The following is a 20,198-nucleotide window of genomic DNA, read 5'->3' as shown; positions in this document are numbered from 1 at the left end:
CTCATTTGTAAACTGGGGGTACTATTGATACCTTTCTTAGCAACCTAAAAAGATTGTTGGGCAGAGCACATGAAATAATGGACTTGGAAGGGAATATGATGCTACAGCCAGCAGCTGTTTATCAGCTTGTTTCCTTTCATCCTCTGGCCTGGGCTTCTTCACCAAGAAGTAAGTTCATAAAAGAGGGCTGCTTGCATTTTCCATAATCTTACATGCTCTAATATAGCAAGCAGAGGCATTACCTCATTGCATCCAAGCGTACCTGCTTTCTAACAGCAATTACTCAAAACTGGTTTCACTTCTCCTGTTGGCTTTCAATCCCTCATCACATCTTTCTCTCATTCCCTCCACTCTCAGGCACAAAGCCTCATTCCCTGGGGCCCAGCTCAGGGCACTCTCTTCCCAAGCCCTAACATTCCAAAGTAAGCACCTGCAATTTATGATCTCTGCTCCCTTCCTGCGCAAAACACACAGCACACAATACATATGTATCAGGAGGGGAATTGTGGTGGAGTGAAAAAAGAGCATTATACTAAGAATCAAATAACTGGGCTCTAGTCCGGCCAGTGTACTTCACTAGTTCTTTACCCTTGGGTAAATCATTTCCTCTCTGTATTTCCATCTGTAAAGTGATAGGGCAGGGGGGTGATTAGCACTGTGTAGTACAAAAGTACTGACCTAGGAATCTGAAGATTGGGTTTCATATTCCAGTGTGGCTGCTTGCTAACTTACTCTGTGACTTGGGGAAAATTATTTCCCCCTTTACAAGGCTGTATTCCCCCATATGTAAAACAAGAAGGTTGAATTAGGTGATTCATTAAGATCCCTGCCAGCCTGGAAATTGGATGCTTCTATAAAATGGGTTTCATTAAACAAATATGGATTGCAGTGCCCGCTCTGTGCCAGGTACTGTTTGATGATGGTTATGACAGAGCTCATGGCTGGGCAAGGTCCTTGAGACCCTGAGTACAACTGCTGCTTGCTCCTGACAATGTCCCAAACTGGCAATATAGCCAGTTCCTGTAATGCCCGTGCATTCAGTCCCCCACCCCTGAACCCCTCTCCCACCACCTGTAACTTTAAGCCGTGGTGATGAATCATGGAGAAGTTTCTGAAACAACCCCCACCGTCTGCTTGCTGGAGATGTTCACAGTGCTGTCAGCAAGCTTCAGTGTGGTCTCTGGCTGCCCTCATTGAGAAACAGGCCAGAAAGCAATGGCAGATTAATGGAGTTGGGAGGGAAGTGGTTGATTTTTGACAGAGGGGTCTGTGAAAACCATTTGTGAGCTGGGCTGAGGAGATTAGATCTAAAAAGACTCTCACTGTCTTGAATCTGAGATGACTTGTTCCAAAAGGCACCCTGAAAGGCCCTTACAGCTATAGATCTATGTTCCTGCTGCCAGGCAGGGGGTACCTGATCCATTTCAGAGAGATGAGACGCTTTCTTAACTTTATTCGGCAAAGGACCAGGCAGGTTTTCTTAGTAGACAGCCTAGTGTTAGACAACCCTCACTGGTTGGAAAGGTGCCTCCCATTTTGATTTTGGGAAAAAGTGACTGAACAGTGCTCACTCAGTGATAAGCAAAGGGTATGAGACTAGGCACCCCTTATTTTATTTACCCATTTTAACCTAGCTGATATAGTACTGTGAAAGGCCACATTAATGCTTTCCTGGACATCCTACCAAGGTCAAATGGGCACATCCTCTAACTCCATGATGAGCTCTCCTTCCCTCTTCTCCCTTAGACTAGAGGCAGGCCATGTGAGGTATCTTCCTTCTTTCTTAACTCTCTGAAAACAACTTGGTTCCTGGCCCTCTTGAGATATTGCCTCCTTCCAGGCCTTCAGGTCAAACAAGGCCATTCCACCAGAAGTTGGGGGCTCTCCAGAGAGCCTTGGTTTGATTCAGACTTCCCTTGGAGTGGGCAGAACAGTCACTAATTCCGTTCTACGCTTCTTCCATGGCAGCCTAGAGACCATAGAACTCTGAATCAGGCGGAAGGAAGGGAAGATGGGAAAAGTGCTGGAGAGCAGAATCCCATAGGGACCCAAATGGTCCTTGAGACAATAATCTTATCCAGAAGTAAGGGCCAAGAAGCACATGACTGATCACCTAGACTGGCCAGGCAGATGAAAAGTAGGCCAATGGAGCCTACATGATAAGTTTCTACATTTGGTGCTGTGACCCAACTCATCTCCCCATCCCCGCAGAGAAACCTGGGACCATGAGGAGCAGCCTGACCCTGCTGGGGACCCTCTGGGCCTTTCTGTCCCTTGTTACCGCTGTGGCCAGTTCTACCAGTTACTTCCTGCCTTACTGGCTCTTTGGATCCCAGCTGGGGAAGCCAGTGTCATTCAGCACATTCCGGAGGTGCAACTACCCTGTGAGGGGAGAGGGGCAGAGTCTGATCATGGTGGAAGAGTGTGGGCGCTATGCCAGCTTCAGTGCCATCCCAAGCCTGGCCTGGCAGATGTGCACAGTGGTGACAGGTGCCGGCTGTGCTCTGCTGCTCCTGGTGGCACTGGCTGCTGTCCTAGGCTGCTGCATGGAGGAACTCATCTCCAGAATGATGGGACGTTGCATGGGAGCCGCACAGTTCGTGGGAGGTAAGACGGTGTTGCTGGGATTGGGTAGGTTGGGGAGCTTTGCAGGGGTGTGGGTAGTGGGGATGTTGTCTTACGGGGAAATCCACTCTCAGCTTCTCCCCTTTGTCCATCACTAGGACTATGAATGGGGACTCGTTTGAAACACCTAGTCTGGGACTCCCCGAAGTGCAATCTACATCAGGGTTTTATTCACAGCAAGATTGGCTAGTAGGCAGAGTTGATATCTGGTTTTTTTAGCCCTGATTTTCATCACCTTCTTCTCCCTGCAGAGTGCCCATTGAAGAATACTATCCAGGTCTGCTTTCCTGGGGCAGCAACTTATACTCTAGTATTACTGCTCCAAAATAAACTTGACCTCTAAGATCCCTGATCTCTGGTAGTTATCTCAGAGGACAGTGATCTGATAAACACATACACACAGGTGTTAATTACTAATGCGAGTTTAATGTACAGTCCTCACCAAAAAATACATCTCTAATAGTGAAATGCTAGGTACCAGGCAGACTGCAGGTGACTGCTTATTTGGCAACATCTAAGGCTAGCCCTGTCTAGTAGCCATTAACAGACTATCCAGGTTTCCTATGGCCCTGACTCACCCTACTTAGCTTTTCCCTCATTCAGCCTCCCTCTAAATTTAGTGCAGGAGACCTGGATGCTGGAAGTGTGTGGATGGGCTAGGAAAGAGCAAAATGCAAAACTGGCAGACTGTAGGAAAGCAATGGGAGCAGTTTAATCTGAACAGAGAAGAAAAAGCAAGTTTAGACAGACAGGCAAATGTGTGTGTGAATATGTGAGCTATTTTTTACACCTGGTTGGGGCAGTGGAAAAAAGTGCTGGTAGAACCTATTGCTGAAGTTTGTTGCTGTTGTTCCTAAAGTTTTAGAATCATTATTCATTATCACTGTCATCTCCATTAGCAGCACAGTGTGGGTGCCTGGAGCCAGGAAACTTGGATCCCACTTCTGGCTCTTTCACTAAGTTGCCCTGTGGCTGTAAGCAAATGACAGTGACCTCTCTCTTGTTCACTTCCCTTCTTTCCTTGAATTTGTTCATGGGCAAGATAGCCCAGATCCTAATTTTCTTTCTTCTCTCCAATGACTGCATTCATGTGGCCTTGGGGTGAGATGGTAGTGATGAGCTAAGACAGTGCTTCTCAACAGGGGCTGATTTCTTACATACCTCATCCCCCACCAGGGGACATTTGGTAATGTCTTTGAGATGTTTTTGGTTATCACAAATTGGGGAGGGTGCTACTGACAATCAGTGGATAAAGGTGAGGGATGCTGTTAAGTATCCCACAATGCACAAGAACAAGACAGCTGCACACTCCCCAAAACAAAGAAGTATCTGGTCCCAAATGTCAGTAGCGCCAAGGTTGAGAAACACTGAGCTAAGGTATCATGATTTCCTGGCCTTCTTACGAAAAGCACCAGATTCTCTTTGTTGTGCCAGTTAAGGTGATGTTTTCTGTTTCCCTCTTTCCTTAGACTCATTGTACAAAGTTTTAAGTTTGAATTCACATTCTAACCTCCCTTATCTCTGAATTTTCCCACTCTTTAGCTACTAATGATTTTCTGGCCACATTGGAAAGTCGTTGGATTAATTTCTCTCTTCCGCTTCAAAACCATGGTACAGAACCAGTTATTAAGGCTGGTTTAAGCCTATGACTTTATCCCCCTTTGGGGGCTCCACAGATATTACAAATGAACCTTAAGTAGGCTCACCTTTCACCTGCATTCTTGGGCTTACTATGGCTAGCTCGGTACTTCTATGGGCACATTATTTCAGGAAGTGACACTTAGCTGGCAGGTGAAAGGGGTGCTCCTTGCAACTCGTATTTATAGCCCCAGAGCCCAGTTCAGTGCCTGGCACAGAGCAGGTATTCAGTAATGGTAGAAAGAATGAACGTATGGTTAAGGCAATGTTAGTGTATTTTGGGATAACTTGGTCATGTGAAAGCTGGGTTCGTTCACATCCTTTGCTTTTTTTCCAGGCTTCCATTCAAGGGTATTAGCACCCTGAGTTCTATTCTCTTCTGACTTGAGAGTGATAACTTAGCTTCACTTGCTTTTCTAAGAATTTCCAGCAGAGGGTGAGGAGGGACTAACTGTTAGGAATCAGAACGTCAGTAGCAACAGCCTCTATCTGACCCCAAGCATTAACACTGACTCCTACACCCACCTCGCCTCCTATCTTAGGCTTGAGCGGGACTTTCACAAAACGTTTATGGTTCTCCGTATAATACATTTTGGTTGATCTCACCTTCTAGGTCCAGAAACTCAAAGGAAATTGTTGAAGGGAGATGTGGGTAGGTAATGGAGATTTAGACACTCACGGACTGAGTGGGGGAGAGCTTTAACTGAGCAGCAGATATCGTACAGGGGCAATAGAAACATCAGTATCGTGTTAATCTCATATGATTCTGCTGTTTATATTCCCCATCGACCATTGCTCATAGGAACATAGTCACAGTGTTTACACTTAGATGGGGGTCTTTAAAGTTCAAGAATAAAATGCCATTTGACAGTACTCATGGAAAGAATCAAGATCCAAGGTGTGCTACAAGGGTTATCCCTGGGGATATTGGACAGATTGCTAAATTTCTACAGCTTCCCCACCTGTAATACCAGCCAACTAAGTGTCATTCTCATTTCCTTTTTAGCAACTGGTGCCTGTCAAGGTTGCATCAGATGTGAAGGAATGGTGAAGGCTGCTTGAATGTATCATATTTTCTAGGCACCCCTTGGCATACAATCATTATCCAAGGTTCTTCAGAGATCTTGGTGTCTCACTCCTCAGAGATGGGCTTTGCTTGTGGCAGAAAGCCAAGCCTGAACAGCATTTTGAGCTCCGTGGATAGAAGACATAAGAGAAAGAGCTGTGAGGGTTAAGTTTAAGCTTGTTGTTCAGCGGAGGGAAATTGATTTTGTTGCTCCAGGCCTGGCTGCTTCTCGGCAGCTAGTGCATTAACCAAAATACATCAGGGGGAGGAGCCAATTTTTTTCAGGTCTGGTTTATCTCTGCCAGACCCCAAACCGCTGAAGAGATGGAGGATCCATTAAGAACGACTCCCTCCCCCTGCCTGACGTTTGTTCCCCAGTTTGGCGGCTGCCCACAGAGATGAGCGTTGGGAAGTGGGAGAGACAGGAAGAAATAAAGAGCTGCTGGCCTGAGTCATACTCAGCAAGGTGACCTGATGGGACCCTTGGGTCCCATTTGCTCCACCTGCAGCTGATCCAGCTGGACAAGTGTAGGGTCCAGAGAGCCTTCCACTGGGACCTTCATGCCCTCCTCTAACCGGTGAAGGAAACATCTGGCCAGGAGATTATTTCAACCCTGGGGATGCTGAGGTTTCTAACCAGCTGGCCCCCAGTCCCTGAGAACAAGGTCATTATTTACATTCCCCTGTGTACACATATGCAAGATGCTTGTGAATTATCCTCTACCTTCAGTGAGAGCTAACCAAAGAAGAAATAGGTGAGAAGTAAATATAAGGCACTCTTGGCAAGAACAAGTGTAAGATCTTGGATCAGGTTCCTTGAGGGAGGCCAAGAATCTTTCTAGAGCAGGGAATGTATCAGAATCACATGGAGTGCTTAAAAAATGTGGACCCAACTCTCCAATCCTCTTTTCCATACTGATATACACAGCAACAGGTGGAAGGCTGCATGTTTTGGAAAATCTCTCCAGTGACTCTGATGTGTTCCCTTTCCCCAACCCAAGTGAGAACTACCACTCTGGACTTTTTTTTTTTTTTTTTGGTTAAGCAGATAGAATTCAACACACCCAGACAGGCACTAATGATTTTCTCCATGGAAGGTCCTAATGCTACATGCTTCAAGCTGAATGAAAATTGCCACTGGAGACAGATCACTGAGAACTTGATTCAAGGAAAGAGTGCTGTTTTCTAAAAACCATTATCTTCTCTGGAAACCAAGCATTTCCTGGAAAGTCTTCCAAAGTTTCATCAGGCGTAATTAACTTATCCTTACCATGCTGAACAAGAATTATAAAAGTGGCTTTCTGTTTGGGAAATGGTATTTAAAGAAGTTAACCTACTAACAAAAACTCATGTAGCAAATTTGAAGCAGAGCAGAGACTGTGGTCCAGGGTTTCTGACTCTCAGCCCTGGGCTTTATGCACTGATGTCATTGATTTTTCTTTTTCCGTTTGGAGAAGAAATTCTATCACAGTGTTTTTCAGAGTGGTCCATGAAGCACTTGTATAAGAAATTTCCTGGGGTGCTTGTTAAATGCAGATACCTTAGTGCCTTTCTAAGCCTACCCAATCGGAACTGATGCCTGGCACTCTGCATTTTACACGGCCTCTCATGCTGATTTATTTTTGAAAGTATAGTATGAAATATTTCAGATATGTGCACCATACAGCTTAAGAAATAGACTATTACCAATGTTGTTGAAATCTCCTTCATACCCTGATAGTATTCCCTTGTTCCCACAGCAAAGTTAACTACTGTCTTGGATTTGTTATTTATCATTTCCCAGCATGATTCCAGTACACACTAACATTTGAAAACCTCTGCTCAGTTTTGTTCATAGTGTTGCTTTTTTCTGAAATTCTCTTTTCTTCCATCTCTGCATGTAAATATCGCTCTCTCAAAGGCCAGGTCAAATGCAGCTTCTCCTGATGTACTTTAGAAATCTCTAGCAGAGGCGAACTGTCTTATAACTCTGAGAGAGAATATGCAGTGAAATGAATAGGAGAGTTGAGTGGGAGTGTTCCCTGGGAAGGGAAAGCTGAGATACAGCTGGATGGCGGACATAAATTTTCCACTATGTTTGAGCTGAAGTTGCTACAAGAGCAATAAATTGAACAAGTTAATAACAAATTAACCCATACTAGACTTCTGCTCAGGGTAGTAAATTCAAACTACCAAATAGCCATATTTGGACAGATATTTGAGAGTGGGGTGTGGAGTGTAACAAGATGGCTGCCCACCCAACAGTTGCACTTGTAATGGGAGGTTGTGGTGGACAAAAGGGGGTTGATAACACCCAGTTGAGGAGGCTTTCCCTGCCCGGAGACAAAGACTAGGCATCTACCTAATTGAGAATGTACAGTTGGGAGGGGGTTATACAGCTGTTGCGATATGGGGAAGTAGTAATTCGGGCAGCAGGGGGAGATTGAGGGCAGCTGGGATGTAGCAGCAGGGAGGGTTCTGAGGTCTGTCCGAGATTGTGCGCCCAAAGGTTTGTATTGGCGTTGAGGTTGCCACAAGGGCTGAAGCCGAGCAAAGTGTCTAACTCTAGGCCTCTGTTTGGTCAGAGCAATGAATGAAAACTATCGCAACCGTGTTTCAGGAGGACACTTGGTACGTTTTGTGATAGGGGATTCTTGTGGAAGGAGCAGTTAAGGAAGGGAAGGAAGATGGCAGCCCACTGGTCACCTGCACATGTTCAGTGGGGGAGTAAGGGTGGTACCACACTCTAAAGGGCTTTCCCTTTCTAGAGGCAGGTGCAGTTGGGACAGACTTCTCCAAGGGACATGTGTGTCTGAAGGGGCAGTAAAACCTGTAGTTAGGAATGGCATGTAGAAAAGTAGGAGCCAGGGCTACAGCTCATACATGGCAGGGCTGGGATTTAAACTAGTTTTCTCTGCCACCAGAGCTCCTGCTTTTAATATTTTTAGTGGTGTTTTTCTTAAGTGTTGGTACCAGAACCTGATGCATCAGCATCACTAGGGTGCTTTTGAAAGGCATATTCCTGGGCTACAATTACTGAATCAAATATCTGTGGGTGAAGTTCAAGAATCTACATTTTAAATAAGCCCCCAGTCTTCCAGAAGGTGGCAGAGCCTGTCACTGGAAAATGACTTCTATGTTGCTATTTGAAGCACATCTTCATATCCCAAATTCATTAGAACTGTTGGGGACAAATATAATTGAGGATAAATTATCCTGTGACTTCATTTTAAAATAATACGTCTTCTAGGACATCTGTCTCCATCTATGATCAAATGTAATGAATCTCCTGTCAGTTACAGGTCCAATGTCTCCATGAAGTATGTTTACAACCTACTGTGCTCACCTGTCTAAAAGGCAGGAGGGAGGATAGGGGATGGGAGGTGTGGTAGGGCAGGTTGGGCAGAGCACGGAGCCACATGCACTGGGGCAAAACACACACCTGGGCAGAGATTCCTGGTCTCTGGCCTGGTGCCTGTGAAAAATTGCAAGATAACAACTCCAAGCAGGCAGCTTTTAAATCAAGCCCTGTCTTCAGTGGGGCTGAAAAAGGTGAAAGGTTCCTCCTGCCATGTCAGGAAAGGCACTTAGCCAGCATAAGCTCCTGCTTGAGAAGTCAGAGCTCATGCCCGTCCCAGGGATCTGAATGTGGAGGTTGGAATATAGAACTGCTGTTCTTTTATAAACTTGTGTTCTTTTCTTCCTAGTCTGTGTGGGAAAGCTCACTTTTTATTAACTCTTCTCTCAAAGGGTACACACTGAAAGCAGGAAAAGGCTGAGGTTTTGTTTCCAATTTTGTCCTTAACCCATTGTACATACTCTGGGCTTACATACTCTGGCTCATACCTCCTCATATCATATGATTTCAGTTTATCTGTGGTGAGAAAAAATAGGAGTGTTGTTCCATTGCCACTGGATAAATTCCAGAGCCCAGAAAAGTCTTTTGAGTGACCAGTTTCATTTCCTTTAAGACTATCAGACGGATAAGAGTGTCTTCTAATTTTAAGCATTCCACTGAAGGGAATTTCTAACCTTAATTGGTCATTCTTTTAGTTTCTAAACCCTCTCTCACCGTCAGAAAGTTCTCTCTGTTTTCCTATTTAAACTTTTCTTGATTTTTCTTTAGGTCCCTGTCTTTTTCTCTGGCCTCACTGAGTATTGAGAACAGCTGGTTGCCATGTTGCTGACAAGCTTAGTGAGTACTTTGAGATCTTCCAAAAGGCTGCAGCTGAAGGCAAAGTGGGCTTATTAGCTTCTCAGAGTGTATATGGAGTCTTCCTCGGTGAGGAAAGAGAAACGAAGGTGAGGCTGGCAGTCCCGGGAGCAGCTTGCTTTTCACTGTCTGGAACCTTTCTGGAACCTCTAAATATGCCACCCAGTCATCATTAATCAAATACCTGCTTTGTGGAGGCTCTGTGTTATGTGTTAGGTTCTGCATCCACACTCATGGCGGGTGGCCATCCTATGAACTTTGGTGTAGTAGTCAAGTATAACGTTCTTGTAGTTAGGCTCTCTTGGCTGTAAGCAGCAGAGACTTGCTTGAGTTCTCCAATGAAAAGGGGACTTATTGTAACGTAAGAAGAATGGAACTGGAAAGCCATTGGGAAGGACTAGATTCTCTAGCTCTTTCAGGAGCAGTATGGAGTTTTCCCTCATGATGTATCTGCTTCCTGCCACTGCATTCTCTTCTTTTACCAATCAGTTTCCTCAGCTTACCCAGAATTGATGTCTATTCATAACTTTGGACTGAACTTGGCTTTAGCTTGACACACACTTGATTTTACCTCGTGGTGTTTTTTCCTAACTTCTGCTCCATCTGCTAAGTAGCTCAGCTTCTCTATGTTTCTTTTCTTTTTAAAAAATATTTATTATTTATTTGGTTGCACTGGGTCTTAGTTGCAGCAGGCTGACTCCTTAGTTGCAGCAGGCAGGCTCCTTAGTTGCAGCTCACGGGCTCCTTAGTTGTGGCGTGCCGACTCTTAGTTGCGGCATGCATGTGGGATATAGTTCCCTGATCAGGGATCGAACCTGAGCCCCCTGCATTGGGAGTGTGGAGTCTTAACCACTGCGCCACCAGGGAAGTCCAGCATCTGTGTTTCTTGATTAAAATTATTTCAAGAAACAAAAATCTGGCCCAGCTATTCTCTTCAGAGCATGATATGATGTCATCCATTACTGGCCAACCAATGAATTTGGTTGCTTTTGTGTCAGATGCCAATGCTTAGTTCAATCCATGGTCGCCAAAGGCATGGGAGAGGTGGTCATAGGTTATAAAATGTAAACCTAGGCAGTAAACAAGAGCTGCGGATGAGGCAGTTGTCCTTAAAAACAGTGTCAGCAAGCAGACCCAGATTTGTACCTCTGGTCAGAAGAGTAAGGTTATCACTAAGATCACATAGATTTTCCCTGTAGTAACCAAATGACCTAAACAAAATGGAGGTGAAGGCAAGGGGCACAGTGGAAGGTTTTGGAAGCCAAAGAAAGTAGGAATGCTTAGCATGAAGCTGGAATGGTTTCTCAGAAGAAGGAAGTGTTTCTGGAAGAGGGAGTCTGGTGCCCTGCTCACCGGGAGAAGCCTAGATAACGTGGATGCTTTCTGTAGATCCCAGTCTGGCAGCTGAATTCAAGCTACAGAAATCATGACCTAGCTTCGACTAGTAAGGACTGACTTGACTCTTAGAAAAGGCTGAATTGTAGGAAAGAGTAGCAGCCCCTACCTTTTTATTCTTTGTACATGAGACCAAGATAGAAGAGGAGTCTGGCTGGAGAGGCCAATTCAGCTTTGTAAGTCATTGGCAGAAACATTTCGGCTGTGAAAAGCATACTGGCCTGTCTCAATCCCCAATACTGTCCTTTCTTTGTGAGTTGTCCCCTCTACTATCTACTGCAACTCACCACCTATGGCACAGCAAAGAAATCCTGTTGAGTTGGTAGTGTCATAGACATTTAGGGTAAAAGGGGAAAGGTAAGCTCTGAGTGGAGGAGGGAGAATTTGAGCTGAGCTAATCCAGAGGGAATGTTGGGATGATAGAAGACCTGTTATATTTTTTCTACCTGTGTGTATCCTTTTTTTTTTTTTTTCCCAGGACTGCTGATAAGCTCAGGCTGTGCATTATACCCCTTAGGATGGAATAGCCCGGAGATAATGCAAACATGTGGGAATGTCTCCAATCAATTTCAGTTAGGTAAGGTGGCCTGTGCAGGATGGCGGTGATGGCTCAGTGGGAATCTGTTTTTCAAAGCGCCCTTGGAGGGGCCTGTGCTTGCTCGTGGTGCTTGCCTGAGTCTCTCACTATCTTAGCTTGTGGGAAGTGGTGGCTTGGTCAGACTTACGTGGCCTTGCTAATTTACAAGGGTTGAACGTAAATTCTACTTCTTTAACTATGTCTCTCTACACCCTTTATGTAATTTTACCCAGAGTCCTGCGACCGATTTGGGACAACCCTACCTATAGAGGGATTCCAAATGCTTGGAGACTGCTAATCCGTCATCCTCTGAATAAATCCTATTCCCTGTTGTATATCCTTCTAGGCACTATTTTCCAAATACAAATCAATAGTATCTCTTCTCGCTCTCCACTGAGGTTATAACAAGAGGTAATTTGTTTTACATCACGCATTAGGAACCTAGGTTAAACAATGGGAACTGTTACTGGCATTTTTACATTGTTACTAGCATGTTAAGACAAGAGGTGTTAAATATTAAAATGGGTAACAGAAGTAGCTCTGGGCTCTTCTATGGTTACCAACTTCACTGAGAATGGCTTAAGTTCATTATTGTGAATTGGGAATAGATTGGACTCTCCCTGGAAGATTTCAAAATACTTGTCCAACCTACCATGATGGAAGAGAATAGGAGGAGAAATGTCTAGGATTCCTTGAGCATTCTCAGTTGTAGGAGAGGATTTTGGAAGAATGAGGCCACCCATTCCCTATAGCTTATGCTCCAATACTTCCCTTTTTTCTCTGTGGCCTTAGATTGTTTTTTGAGTCTCACCCGACTCATTTTTGGAGGAAGGAGCTGTCTACTGTACAAACATAACATAACGGAAGGGCTATATAGAAGACATGACAAATGTAGACCCCGGCATGTTCAGTGTTCCTGGCTCAGGGCAGGGCTGACTGGTAAATATAATAATTCTGCCATAGGTGAAGGAATGAATAAATACTTGGGGGCAGGTGCTGGGTTGTTAGTCCTATAATTCTACTTTTCTAAAATAACAGCTTTATTGATATATAATTCACATGCCATAAAATTTGTCCTTTTAAAGTGTACAATTAGTGGGTTTGAGTATATTCACAAGGTTGTGCAATCATCACCACTATCCAATTCCAGAATGTTTTCATCACCCCAAAATGAAACCCCTTACCCGTTAGCAGCCACTCCTCATTCCTCCCTGTACCCAGCCCCCAGCAACCACCATCAATTTAGATTTGCCTGTTCTGGACATTTCAGATAAATGCAATCATATTATAATATGTGGCTTTTTGTGTCTGCCTCCTTTTACTTAGCATGATGTTTTCAAAGTTCATCCATGTTGTAGCTTGTATCAGTACTTCTGCCTTTCATGGCTGAATAATTCTCCATTTTATAGATATAACATATTTTATCCACTCATCAGTTGATGGATACTTGGGTTTTTCTACTTTGGGGATATTATGAATAATACTGCTATAAGAATTTGTGTACACATTTTTGTATGAAAATATATTTTTATTTCTCTTAGGTATGTATCTAGGTAGGCGTGGAGTTGCTGGGACAAATGGTGACTCTATATTTAAGACTTCTGAGGACCCTCCAGGCTGTTTTCCAAAGTGAAAACATCACTTTGGAAACTGCATCATTTTACATTTCCATCAGCAATGTATAAGGGTTCCAATTTTCCAACATCTTCAACAATACTTATTTTACACTTATTAAATTATAGCCATCCTAATGTGTGTGAAATGATATCTCATTGTGATTTTAATTTGTGTTTCCCTGATGATAGATTTTGTTGAGCATCTTTTCATTTACTTATTGGCCATTTCTATATATTCTTTGAAGAAATATCTATTCAAATCTTTTGCTGATTTTTAACTGGGTTATTGCCCCTTTTTTGTTGAGTTGTAAGAGTTCTTAATGTATTCTGGACACTAGACCCCTTTCAGTTATATGATTTGCAAGTACTTTTTCTCATTCTTTGGGTTGTATTTTCACTTTCTTGATGACATCCTTTGAAATACAAAATGATTTAGTTTTGATGAAATCCACTTTTATCTAATTTTTCTCTTGTTGCTTGTGCTTTTGGTATCAGATCTAGGAATACAGTATTGCCAAATTTAAGTCATGAAGACTGTTTTGGCTACTCTGGGTCCCTTGCATTTCCATGTGGATTTTAGGTTCAGCTTGTCAATTTCTGCAAAAAATCAGCTGGGATTTTGATAGAGATTGGATCAGTTTGGAGTGTATTGCCTCTTTAGCAATATTAAGCTTTCCAACCAATGAACACAAGATGACGTTCCAGTGAGTTAGGTTATCTTTAACCTCGTTTGATGATATTTTGTAGTTTTCATTATATAAGCCTTGTAATTTGTTGGGTGACATATATCCCTAAGTATTTTATTGTTTTGATTATATTGTAAATGGAATTGCTTTCTTAATTTTATTTTTGGATCACTCATTGTTAGTGTATAGAAATACAAATAATTTTTCTGTATTGACCTTATATCCTGCAACCTTGCTGAACTCCTTTACTAATTCTAATGAACTTTTAGTAGATTACTTAGGATTTATTATATACAAGATCACATGATCTGAGAAGAGAGATAGTTTTACGTCTTCCTTTCCAATCTTTTCCTTGTGTAATTGCCCCGGCTAGAACCTCTAGGACAATGTTGAATAGAACTCATCAGAGTTCTATTCAACATCCTTGTCTTATCCCTGATCTTAGGGGTAAAGCATCCAGTTTTTCACCACTAAGTAAGAAGTTGGCTAGGCTATTTTCATAGATGGCTTTTATTAGGTTTGAGAAAGTTCCTTTCTATCTATTCCTAGTGTAAGCGTATTCATCATGAAAAGGTGCTGGATTTTGTCAAATGCTTTTTCTACACCTACTGAGATGATCATATGTATTTTATTGATTTTCATATGTTAAGCCAACCTTGAATTTTTGGGATAAATCACAGTTGGTCATGGTGTATAATCCATTTTATATGTTGCTGGATTCGGTTTGCCATATTTTGTTGAAGATTTTTGCATCTATATTTATTAGGAATATTAGTCTATAGATTTCTTTCTTGTGATGTGTTGGTTGGATTTTGGTATGAGGATAATATTTTTCTAATAAAATGAGTTGCTACTTTGACTAATGTAAAATGCCAGAGTGAAAAACTGGAGATGTCATTTGCATGTAGTCGTTTGGCAGTTTTCTGCACCAATCACCACCTCCAAGGACCTAGTTCCCAAATGGGCAATTTTGTGTTTGGCTGCCTCTGTCCCAAGTTGATGGGCTTCAATCGTGTTTACCACAGGATCATTACTTTTCTCTTCCTTCATTTACTCAGGTTTTTTTTTTTTCCCCCTTTGGTTACCGTTTCCCTCTCCACTGCATTCTTCTCCTTTATTTACCCTTCTCTCCTACACCATATATTTGCCTAAGGGCTCTAGCTCCCCTCTCCTTAGTGCACTGGACACTGTGTTGTTCTGTGAATCTGTAGAGGCGAAGGAATTGAAGAACGCTGCTTGAGTGAAGCCCTCCTAGTTCCTTTTTTGAATCACTGTCACATCCTTCCAACTCCCTGTGTCTCTTATTCCTCTGAAGCCCACATTTGCTGCCCGTATTCTCCAATTGCATGCCTGTATATTAGCACCTTTCTGGTTAGTACTGAAAAAAATGAGATAACCTGTGCCATTCCTGACCCATTTCTAGTCAGCTGCCCAAACATACATGACAATGACAACTCTATTAACAGTTGTTCCCTTGCAATATAGAGGTGCTAGGAGCAGCAGTAAAACTTGTAGTAGAATTAAAAAGAAATCTTTTATGATGTGATGGGAATGCCAAGCTTGTGAATACCAAGATTTGGGAATGCAAATGCTAGAAGTACAGCCTTTCTCCTTAGACCTTTCTTTAATACCCTGGAGATTCTGGCAGTGTGGAAGCATCCTCACACGCCTTAGATATTAAGAGGATAGATGAATGAAATAGGAGAAAAGTACCTAGTGTCCAGTGTATAGGCCTTTGTTCCCTTTTCCTTGAGAGGCAGCATGGTATACTGAAAGATCATAGAGTTTGGAGTCAAAGATCTCTGTTGGTATCCAGGCTCTGTCATCTTTGTAGTTGTATGGGGTGAAGTCACTTGACATCTATGTCTCAGTTTCCTTCTCTGTAAAATGGGGGATACTAATAATACCCACATCAGTGTTGCTGTTATGGTGAAATAAGAAAAAGTATATTGAAGTAGCTAACACAGTGTTTGACTTAAAATAGATGATGGGCTTCCTTAATAGACAGCAGAGTAGAATGTGCTGGGGGGTAGACTGTCAAATGATGGCATTACTTTAATTCTGCTGTAGGGTCTGTACCCTCCTATGTGCTCTGTATTTTGGGAAGGGAGAGACACAGAGCCAAGAAAAACATGGACCCTACCTGAGGAACAAAGCTTCTTACCCTGAGTGGCTTGAGAGAGATGAAGGGGATAGGGAGGACAATAGAAGCAGGCATTGCCAGTCAGGGAAGTTGATTCTTAGAGTAAGTAGATTTCTCACTCTGATACTTTGAATGGCCTCCTGCAGCCTCCAGTATGAAAGGGTTACACTCATGTCTTCAACTCCTCTTTCCCTAGGTTTCCCAGTCAAGTTATCCTAAACCATCCACAGTTATGATTATTAGTCCTAGCCTGAATTATCAAAGATATGACTTGTATTAAGACAGCAATCTTGATATCTGTGTTGCATTAGAGATAGCCACAAATGCTTTGATACTCTTCCCATATAGAGGCCAAGTCAATCTCTACCCTCTATCCTCCGAATCTGGGCTGGCCTACCTACAACTGCTTTAATCAATACAGTATGGCAGAAGTAACATCAAGTTTATTCTAGGCCTAACCTCTAAAGAACCTGTAGTTTCCATGTTGGTTTCTTGGAGCTCTGAGCCATCATATAAAAAAATCTGACTACTCTGCTGGAGACCACATGGAAAGTCCTGGAGATACTTGGAGACAGAGAGGCCCAGTTGAGTCCAAACTTCCAGCCAAGGCACCAGACATGTGAGTGAAGCAGTCCTGGACCCTCCACACTAGCCATATGAATACCACTGAATGACCCTTGTTGATGCCAGTTGCACTAGAAGTATTGCTCAGCTGAGCCCTGACCAAATTGTGACTGACAGATTTATGAAATATAATAAAATGATTGTTGTTTTAATCTGCTATGTTATGGGAGTGGTTTGTTATACAATAATAGACAACCAGCAAAATGCCAATTCATATACATACAAATTTAAGATTATTATTTTTAATCAAAAGTAGTTTATGTATGTGACAAAATAAAATAGTACATAAAGGTTGAACATGCAAAGTCAGTCTTTTTCCTGACACCAATACCATTCCCCAAAGAGACCATTACATTCCTTTTGTATCTCTCCAGAATTTTTCATAAATGTAAAAATTTGTGTTTCTATGCATATCTTTATTTTGTCCAACCAAAATCATATTATGTACCTATCTAACTATCTAGCCATCCATACTGTTCTGCACTTTGCATTTTCCACTAACCAATATCTCTTGAAGAGCTATTAACATTTATAGATCTCCAGCCTATGTTTTAGACACACCCTAATTTTTCCATTGTAGGAATAGCATAAATTCCACGAGGGCAGGGATATTTGTCTGTGAGATTAAGTAACTTGCCTAAGGTCACTCAGCTGTTAGAGTGGCAGAGCTGGGATTCAAATTCTAGAAACCTGGTCTAGGTAATACCATCCAATAGAAGTTTCTGCAATGATGGAAATATTCTGTGTCTTGCTGTCCAATGTGTTAGCCACAAGCCACGTGTTGTTGGTGAGCGGTTGAAATGTTAGGTTTGTGGGACTGAATTTTTAATTTAATTTTATTAATCTAAATTTTAATAAATATTAATGTATTTAATTTTATGAATGTAATTTATTTTATTTTATTAATTTAAATGTCATAGTCACAATGTGACCAGTGGCTACCATTTTGGACAGGAGGGCTTGAGAGTCTGTGCTCTTAGCCGCTATGCTCCTCTGTAGAGAAGAAAGAGCCTATTGAGGAGACTCAGAAGAAGTAGCCAGAGAGATGTAAAGAAAATGAAGAGTGTGGTGTCACAAAAGCCAAGAGAAAGAGAGTATGTCAAAAAAAAAAAAAGGGGGCATGGTCAATTGTGTTTAATGCTGCTGCAAGTTGCTAGATGAGGATAGAGAAATGGCCATTGGAGTCAGCCAGATGAAGGGACCCAGAGGAGCAGTTTTGGACTTACAGATATTAGAGGTATTGTGAGATGAGGAAATGAATGCAGTACGTGCTGACAATTCTTTCAAACAGTTTTGCTATGAAAGAGAGCAGAGAAACTGTGTAGTAACTGAAGTAGAATGTGGGATGAAGAGAGGCTTTTACTAAGATGACCAAATAGTTGAATGATGATGGTAATGATCCTATAGTGGAGAGAGATTGATGCAGAATAGCAAGGTCCTTGACAAAGTGAAGGTGCAATGAGCAGGACCTGTGAACAGAGATTTCAGTTGTTTTCAACTGATTTCCTATACACATATTTCAGCTTTGCTGTGATTTTCAAAATTCTCTTAGATCTATAAAACTGTTAGGGCATTCCTTCATATCCAAAGGCCTATAAGCATCGGACACACAAATGAGCCCCACTGAGAATTTAGAGAAGCTAAATACTTCTAATGGCACATAGCTGTTTTCAAGCAAGCTTATAAAAACCATTGCGTTATCAGGAGCACATAATTCTAAGGTAAGGTCTCTACCTTATCAATGGATCACATTAGCAACATGTTCTCATGAATATGATCTAATCTGATCCTTGAAAGTGCACACATAGCAGATGGTAGTATGCCCATTTTATAATGAGGAAACCCTGAAATATGGAGAGGTACAGCGATTTGTGTAAGGTCACACAGCAAGTTAAAGGCAGAACTGCAAGTAGAGCCTTATCTCCTAATTCACTGTCCTGTGTGTGCTACAATGACTTTTTTCCTCTCTATTGGTGAGGGTGTATCTTGAGTCATTTGAGAATTTTTTTCCTTAAGATATGCTTTAGCTCTATTGTTTTCAGAAACAAATGTCTGAAACATCATGGAAAGTACCCAGTATTGCATCCTGTCTCCCCCCACCCTCACCACCTGTGCTCAGCCTGAGTTCCCTGTCAATCTTTTAGTATAATCAGAGTACAAATAAATAAGGCAGTGGCTGGACGTGATGGGATTCTCATAGAGTTCCTCAGTGGAATGGATATGTGTGGGAAATTTTAAAGTGCCTCTAGATTTGACTTGCACTAATAAAGGCACCTAAATTGCCCAGCAAAACTTGATCATAGAAGAAAGATATACAGATGTGTAGAAAAGTTTTGTGTTCCACGTTCTAAGATCATATGCAGTCTACCTAGGGCCTCTCTCTGGTCTTCTGGGATATCTACTCATTATGTGTGTCTTATCTCAGTCTCTCTTCCTGAGAGAAGGAGACTGTGTGTGTTTCTTTGGGGGACTGTCAGATAAACGATCTGAAGGGGGTGGGGAAGATACAGATCTCAAAACAAAAACTTACAGTTGCAAAAGGAATCTCAAACCCCTTGCCCTCCAAAAGTTTGAACTCTTTATTTCCAATGCCTCTCCTGTTTCTAGGATCTCGTCTCCTGTCTCTCAGTCCATCTTCCAGGTCCCCTGCCATCCCAGTCCTCCCCCAGTGCCTGCTCTACATCCCCCCTCAGAAATTCACTTACCTGGCTCTCACCCACAAGAGTCATCAGTTAAGTTTAGGTAATTGACTCTCTTTCTTCTTTTTCTTCATTTAAAGAAGAAATTAACTTGTATGGAACCACAAAAGGCCCCAAATAACCAAAGTAATCTTGAGAACGAAGAACAAAGCCAGAGGCATCACACTTCCTGATTTCAAACCATATTACAAAGTTATAGTAGTCAAAACAGTATAGTATTGGGCTTAAAAACAGACACATAGATCAGTGGAAGAGAATACAGAGCTCAGAAATAAACCCACACAAATATGGTCAATTAATCTATGACAAAGGAAACAAGAATATACAATGGGAAAATGATAGTCTCTTCAATAAATGGTATTGGGGAAACTTGACGGCCACATGCAAAAGAATGAAACTGGACCACTATCTTACACCATACACAAAAATTAAAATAGATTAAAGACTTTAACATAAAACCTGAAACCATAAAACTCCTAGCAGAAAACATAGGCGGTAAGCTCCCTGACATGAATCTTGGCAATGATTTTTTTGGATTTTACACCAAAAACAAAGGCAACATAAGCAAAAATAAACAAGTGGAACTACGTCAAACTAAACAGCTTTTGCATAGCAAAGGAAACCATCAACAAAATGAAAAGGCAACCTACCAAATGGAAGAAAATATATGCAAATCATATATCTGATAAGGTGCTAATATCCAAAATGTATACAGAAGTCATATAAATCCATAGCAAAAAATCAAACAATCTGATTTAAAAATGGTGAGAGGATCCAAATAGACATTTTTCCAAAAAAAAGCATACAGATGACAGATGTCCAACAGGTACATGAAAAGGTGCTCAACATCACTAAGTATCAAAGAAATGCAAATGAAAATCATAGTGAGGTATCACCTCACACCTGTCAGAGTGGCTATCATCAAAAAGACTACAAA

General features: G+C 42.0%; 1 protein-coding gene across 1 annotated transcript in view; it reads left to right on the top strand.

Annotated features, from left to right (window-relative positions):
* Positions 1-2,156: 2,156 nt before the first annotated feature.
* The window catches only part of LHFPL1 (LHFPL tetraspan subfamily member 1), a 47,987-nt gene continuing 29,945 nt past the window's right edge, over positions 2,157-20,198 (top strand). Inside the window, exons 1-2 of the mRNA XM_061179089.1 lie at positions 2,157-2,607; positions 11,395-11,493. Of these exons, the coding sequence (XP_061035072.1) occupies positions 2,157-2,607; positions 11,395-11,493 (550 nt within the window). The remainder of the gene's footprint in view (positions 2,608-11,394; positions 11,494-20,198) is intronic.

Source organism: Eubalaena glacialis, chromosome X (assembly GCF_028564815.1).
Source record: "Eubalaena glacialis isolate mEubGla1 chromosome X, mEubGla1.1.hap2.+ XY, whole genome shotgun sequence".
Lineage (NCBI taxonomy): Eukaryota > Metazoa > Chordata > Mammalia > Artiodactyla > Balaenidae > Eubalaena > Eubalaena glacialis.
This window is presented reverse-complemented; position numbering and strand designations above follow the sequence as displayed.